This window comes from Etheostoma cragini, chromosome 12 (assembly GCF_013103735.1).
Source record: "Etheostoma cragini isolate CJK2018 chromosome 12, CSU_Ecrag_1.0, whole genome shotgun sequence".
Lineage (NCBI taxonomy): Eukaryota > Metazoa > Chordata > Actinopteri > Perciformes > Percidae > Etheostoma > Etheostoma cragini.
The window spans coordinates 11,648,207-11,655,603 of NC_048418.1; the positions used below are offsets into that span (position 1 = coordinate 11,648,207).

The 7,397-nt window shown below is 42.4% G+C and overlaps 1 protein-coding gene across 1 annotated transcript; it reads right to left on the reverse strand.

The window, feature by feature from the left end:
* Positions 1-5,317: 5,317 nt before the first annotated feature.
* gpr160 (G protein-coupled receptor 160) lies at positions 5,318-6,872 on the reverse strand. Its single transcript, XM_034886732.1, has one exon. The coding sequence runs from the start codon at positions 6,815-6,817 to the stop codon at positions 5,873-5,875; it is 945 nt and encodes a 314-aa protein (XP_034742623.1). The 5' UTR covers positions 6,818-6,872; the 3' UTR covers positions 5,318-5,872.
* Between the last annotated feature and the right edge of the window lie 525 nt (positions 6,873-7,397).

Sequence of the window (7,397 nt, forward strand, 5' to 3'; positions counted from 1 at the left end):
TCATGCTACTACCTAGTAGAGCAGCCAGTGTCCTCGGACACATAATGGTGCCTGGTTGCATGCCCCTTCTCCATCACTCTGTACGTACAGCCCAAAACGCCCAGTGACTGCAGGAAACTGCATGGACATTTTAATATATTTTCTCTCCTTATAAAACAGAGAAAGAAAAGTATACCATGGTAAAAACATTATATCTATATGGAGGAGAAAGACCTTAACTGTACAAAAAAAAGACATTTTTTGCAGATGTCGTAAAACCTCATTAAAATACGCCAATAGTGACTCTGATCTTGAAATTAGTGTTTTTAGTGTGACCCTACAAGGTAGCTAGCTAGCAAATCGTCTGGCCTGGACCTCGGCTGCTTCTCATACCAACTAGTTTCACCTTTCACTCTCTGCTGGGCAACACCTGGACTCTCCTGTTGTAGACCAAACAGTCTGTTGGTTGATCCACCAGTCGCCCTATGTCTACCCCCACCACACACACACACACACACACACCCACGTCCACCGCTGTAGGCTAGCGCCACCATTGCTCTCGGTTGGGAAATTCTTTAACACTGTGGTTATCACCCACTTTAGGCTAGACAGGAAACACTGTGCTCTTTTCTTAGCTTGGCATAAAGAAGCTCACAAGCAGTGTTATGCACTTAATGCGCTCTCCCTACCCAGAATCCCCTGGGAAAGGAATGTGTCTGGACACGGGGGCTGGCTGAGCCGGTGTAGCTTTTCTAAGAAAGAAGAAAGGCAGAGTCTCTCACATGTGCAGTAGCTGTACTGTGTTACCATAATACATGCAACATCATTGCATGCCCACACACACTCAAGTGTGTCAGCGCAGTCCAGGCATTCAGCCGTAACAATGGCCCCAGCGTTCCCAGCAGATGATCAAAGCTCAAGTCTGTCCCTGTTTTCTGGGCTTCTCTTTTTGTGTCATTTGACTTCATTGTCAGCAGACGTTTTTTTATCCACCACGCTGTTTGTTAGAGCGTCATCTAGGAATGTGGGTCGCAGGTGAACGCAGTTAGTCCAGAGTTGTTTGGGCCTCTGGTCCAGCCCCTGCTTCACGTTGTTCTGCCTGGCTGAACAAACGGCACCAGGCAGGATAGGAAAAGAGGGGAGGCGAGGATTGAGGGGAGCGCTCGGGGGGCCTGGTGCACTCTCCCCCTGCGGCAGGCTGGGTGGCCCAGACACCAGAGGTACAGAGGGAGCCCTTTTTTGTTCTGTACCATCAGAATGGGGGCAGCTGTTGTTGTCTGTGGGATTCTGCCCACCCTTGGTTGAGACTGTACAGTATCCCGCCATCTCTCAATGCACCCCCCTCCCTCGTTATCTCTCACAAAACAACCGTCACTCACTCACACATACCCGTCCGTCCATCTCCAGTGCCAGATCGGCTCGGGATGTGCAGTGTTTTGTAGATGCCCAGGAGAGCAAGCAGACATCCAGCCAGAGGAAGAAAGGACTTCCATTGTCAGTTGCCAGACAAATCTGCTTTTTATTGCCACTAAGGGGTGGGTGGGTGTGAGTGAGTGAGTGAGTGAGTGTGTGTGTGTGTGAGAGTGAAAGAAGAGGATCGGCCTCAGCTAAACCCTGAGCTTTTTTTATGCATCTGCTATAAATGCAATTTGATAGACATTCCACTGTGGTCCATCCTGTTCAATGCAGATTTTCTTACACAGCTTCTTTTAACAATAAGAGACTTTAAAGACTGGGCAGAGTACAGCTGTGGTTTGTTGATTGTCATAAAAGCAGGTGCAAGACGGTGAAATCAACACCCCCCCCCCCTCCCCTGTACACTCTACCGTTTCATTTAAACCTTTATTAAAATTATGAAAGAAAATATTTAACGTATTAACTAAAGATTTATATTCACTTTGTAAATACAGTAGTCATTAATATATTAACTGTTCTTGTATGAAAAATCTTCTAAAGGTTATATAAATTTGACCAGAACCAAGGCTTCAGATGTTTTTGCTTTCTTTTTAAAGAAAAAAAAAAAAAAAAAAAAAACGTTATTAGAACTTGACTTTTGTTGAGTGGGGAGTGAAACGCATGGTTTACTGAGACGTGATGCAGGACAAAGGCAAAATAGGAAAATAATGCTTTGTTACATACTTTCCCTCTTTTCTGAAATAATGTTTTTTTGTGGATTTCATCTTGATGGACTGTTTAACATGCAATGTAACAAGTTTATTTTTTTTTCCTCTTTCTTAAGGCCCCTTCCTGGGATATAATGAAAACAAAACATTTGTCTAAGAAAATGCATTTTGGAAATTGCTAATTACGTCTTTTTTTGTGCATGTTTTACTGCCCCTTATGTTTTGTGTCACCGGGCCAATCTATCAATCTGTTCATTCAAAAACAAAAAGAAAAAATAAGTTTCCCCTCACGTAACGCACAAACTATCGAGATGCTCATATGCATGAACATTGATCATGTGCAAGTTCTATATCATTATTGGTTAAGAGGTTTAGAGTCAGATTATGAAGAACATAACATGTAGCCTACATGGTTTGGAAATGATGTGTGAGATGAGAGAGTAAAAGAAAGTGTGTGTGTGTGTGTGTGAATGGGTGGGGTTATGTTTTCTGATTCTGATCATTTATTTTTGTCTGGACGTGTAAACATAACTGAAATATGACTTAATTTAGTTTAACCTAATTTCACTTTGTTTAATTTGCATTTGATACACAAGGGGGCGTTGTTTAGCGTCTTCAAACATATACCATATTGAAATAAAAAGGACTAAATGTAAATGTAAAGGGGGAAAAAAGCCCTTGTTATACGGTTTGCTGGGCCTTTCGAATTTTGCAGTGTTATGAGAACTTGAATATGCTTTGTACAGAATTTTTACAGGTGTAAACAGACAAGAAAACAAGGTGAAATGAGCAGAGATTCACCATGTGGACAAATTTAAATACAGGATTTACATACGCCTTGCCTCCAGACGATGTGGAGAATGGTAGTAAGCAAATCCGAGGTGACCTTTGAACTGTTGCAGGTGGTATGCTTTGTCGTTTGGTGTGCCATTTTCAGCCAATACATTTTTCTATGCCAGTGTGGGAGAAATGGGAAGTATGGCTGCATTGGTGATTGATCACATAGATCACTGAACACCACGTTTTAATTTATGCACATCTTGCTATAGATGAAAATAGATTCACGGCTTTGCTAAAAAGAACCTTTATTCCCCTCGATGCTGTTCTGAAACATGAAACACAGTGTTTGTGTTTGACTACGTTGCCAATACTACAGTGTGATCAGACTTTTGTTCTTGCATGAATCGAGGCACTGTTCTCCTACCTCATGTTGTGATATGAAAAGATGTTTTTTAAGCAGAAGACACTGCATCTCTGTGTATCATCATTGATATTTACTAGTAAATGACATACCTGTAAATGCTTTTAGCTAATACCTCAGTTCTATCTAGTATTTGTTTGTTTTCAGTTTTTTGCCCTTCCCTGATTTCAGATCTTGTAAATATATCCTGTATAGACAATGAACTTGGATCAAATTCAAGTAAAGTTCTGTAGTGTCAAACCAGAGTTGTCTTTTGCCTTCTTGGTGATGCTGTTATTTGTCCTCATAATGTCCTAATTGTCTTAAGATTCAAACATGTGCACAAGACAATCATTGAAAGCCATCAGGGAGCTGCTCATGTAATTTTAGCATGGTTGTGTGTTTGTACAGCTGATAAGTGATTAATGATAAAGTCAACCACAATATGAACACACTGAAGCCAGTGTGGTGCACACTCTGAACTAATTACTTTATCTGGGGAAAAAATGACAGAATTTACTTGTTCCAAATGTGAAGATTTTCTCTTTTTATTTGTCTTATATGACAGTAAATATCTTACATTGTTGTTTGTAAAAAACAAAGTATTTCATAAATGATGAATCAATTAATCGAGAAAGCATTTGGCAGATTAATCAATTGTTAAAACTATCTTAATGAATATGTGACCAGCAGTGGTGGAAGAGGTAGAGCTGGGTTAAATGGAGAAAATCAAATATCAAGATTTTTTTTGGATCAAATACATCAACGTTGACAGCTAGGGCGATATTGTTTCTCCCTCTCTGATAGCTTCTCTTTGGTCCAGTGAGCCCGATGCAGTATTTTACTCAGTAGTAGTCCATGCCTTGCACAGATAGAGGATGTGTGGAGTCTTTTTAGTATTGCATCCCAAATTTCATCATGTATGATCTCTTCTATATCCTGCTACCATCTATTTTTGGGGGATGAAAGTGCACTATATAGGTTAGTTATCATACCTTTAAATGACTGGATAGACACCAATAGAGAGTCAATGGCAGGGAATAAAGAAAATTACAAACTACAAGGGCAGCAACTCCAATCTCTCCAACACAGATGCCTCGCTAGTAGAGGAACTAAATTGTTACTTTGCTCGCCTTCAACGTCAAAAGTCCAACATTGGGTGTGGTGTCTCCACCTGCTTCTAGCACCTACCCACTCACAGTGCAGGGGTGTTATGTGAGGCGGGTGCTCAGTTCAGTGAACCAAAGGAAAGGCTGCCGGTCCAGACGGAGTACCTGGACGAGTGCTCAAAGAACGTGCTGACCAGGATAACGCTGTGTTCACCAACATTTTCAATCTGTCCCTTGCCCAACCCACCATTCCATCCTGTCTAAAGACATCCACCATCATCCCAGTCCCAAAAAAGCCCTCCTCGTACAATCTAAATGACTACAGGCTGGTGGCAATTACCCCGGTAGTTATGAAGTGCTTGAGGCTTGTGTTAAAGCATGTGAAAACCAGTCTCATATTAAACCTGGATCCACAACAGTTTGCCTACAGAGCAAATAGGTTGACAGGTGATGCCATCACCATAGCCTATAGACTGTGCAGTCTATCCTCCACCCTCACTCTCAGCACAGTCCTCTGTTGTACTCATTGCACACCCATGACCCCACCAATACCATCATAAAATTTGTCAACAACAACTTGCTTGTCGAACTCATTTCAGGAAGAGATGAGTAGAGATCCACAGACTGGTCACATGGTGCACAGAAAACAACTTGTCTCTCAACACCGGGAAAACCAAAGAACTAATCATAGATTTCAGAAAGTGCAGTGCCGAACGCCTCCCTCTTTCCATCACTGGGGATTCTTGTGAAGGGGCTTTGACTCCAACCTGCGGCCCTTTGGAGCATGTCATTCCTCCTCTGTCTCCCCTTTCATGTCTTCATCTGTCCTATGGAAATAAAGGCCTTAATGCCTGAAAAATAATTTAAAAAACGATCTGTCTGAGAAACTGTTGGTGCTTTTCTACCGTTCCACCACAGTGAGCCTCCTGGTGTACTGTGCGGTATGCTGGATGTTATGTAGCAGACATAAAACAAACACAGAGAGGGATCAACACAGCACAGAAGATTGTTGCTTGTCTGCTTCCCTCTCTAGAGGAAATTGCCAACTCAAGACTGCTCTCAAAAGCCACCAAAATTACACGTAACTGTTCTCACCCTGGTCACCCACTGTTTGAACTCTTGCCCTCAGGGAGACGTTACAGATGTCTAAAAACAAGGACTAGTAGATTTAGGAATAGCTTCTTAAACAGTCTTAAATGAAGCTATACTTTTTTAATGATGTAGTTTGTACTGTTACTTAGCACTTTATCCACATTAGAATGTTTATTATCCACTTAGTGTCAGAGTTGGCAAGTTGTTCTTTTAATGTTATGGTTAGGATGTGCTCGCAGGAAAGATGAGAGAGTGCTTGGTATGAATGATGGGTGAGATGTATTCAGTGGGTGTATGTGTGTGTGTGTGTTTAGAAATTTAGAATTTAGAAATACAAATTACCTTCTTTCTCAAAGACACTGAAGTCTCAGCAGCTAATTCCACTTCTTCTAACACAAGTCCTGTTTTGGCTGGTTTACTTGCTTCGAGCAGTCAGTTCTATCCTCTGCAGCCAGGCTAAATTTAAATCTCCACTCACAGAAGCTGTCGGCAGGAACTGCTGCCAGGCCCTGTGCTAGCTGCGAGCCTGGACAGACTGCACATAAAACTACTGTTATTAGAAGGCTGTTGAGGAAGCAGAGCCAGGCAATGTTAAGACCCAGGTATGCAGGTATTCCCACAGGCAGCAGGAGGAGCGCAGACAGAAAACCCAGGAATAAAGCCCATGTGTTCAGAAATGTATGCAGGGCTTGGTGAACAACACTTCTTCTGGAGTGAGCTCTACTTTTATCTGTAATTTGGTCGCTCAGAGGAGAATTTTGCAACATAAGTGTGCGGCGCCAAGCATGCAACGCTGCACAGCCCAGAATCAGGAGGAGAAACATGGCAACCTGCAGGATGTGAGTGGTGTGGAAGACCCAGCACTGGTGTATCTGGTGGTGAGGCACGTCCTCCATGACAGGAATGAAGTCAGACAGCAAGAAGACGTAGAGAGCAGTGAGGTACCACAGGAAGCCAGTCACAATTATGTAGACAATCCGTCTGGCTCGGACGGTGGTGGGTTGCAACCTTCGAGTGACAGCAAAGAAATGGTCCAAACCGGCCACAACTACGACAGGCCACTGCAGAGAAATGTAGACTTGTCCAAGGATTTGAACCAGCAAACATACGTGGTACCTGGTCAGCTTCAAGCCCAGGAGGACGGTGTGTTCCTCAGCGTGGACGTGAAGGGTGGTGACAGAGAGAGTCAGGATTGAGTCGACGACAGCGAGGGAAACACTGAAAACCCCCAGGAAGCTTTTACAGATGTGGTTCCTCTGGAGAAACACCAGGGCCCAGTTGAGCAGACATTTTCCTCCCAGACCGAGCAGGATGGAGGGGATGGAGATGTTCATGGTGTGCAGACTTTTTAACCAGAAGTGCACCAGGAACTGTGGGTCATTACAGAGACTGTTGTGTGTGGGGGGGGAAACACAGTCCAACATTAACTTGCATTTTTAACTTATCACTCATACGGTAGTAAGATGCCTAATGCCCTAAGAGGGCTAATAAATAAAATAGATGACTTCTAGGACATACCTTATGATTTCTTTTCAGCTTTGACTGCATGGAAATTACAAAAACAAACTCACTGTGGAATTGTCCTTAAAGTAAAAAAACAAAGTCATGCCTTATTTAAACATTTCCTGTGTCTGCATGGAGACTGTGTCCCATAGTAACCACCAGCTTCTTCTATTCCTTTTTTAAAAACCTTCTTTCTTGCATCAGAAAAATTCAAGTGTCTAATCAGCATAGGTGTTTGAAGTCAAGGCAGTTTAAATAATGACCACAAGATGAAGTATTCAATAGAGCCTTCAAGCTTCGCGAACTGTCATGTTTCGATTTTTCACTTCTGCTTTTCAATCTGCTTTTTTAAGGTTGTTTATTCGCGTTGGCTCAAAAATTTGGATTCATTCTTCAAGTCGTAATTTTGCT

What these genes read in the sequence shown, in the direction of transcription:
- gpr160 (XM_034886732.1), bottom strand. Translation starts at nt 6,817, where the DNA reads ATGAACATCTCCATCCCCTCCATCCTGCTCGGTCTGGGAGGAAAATGT.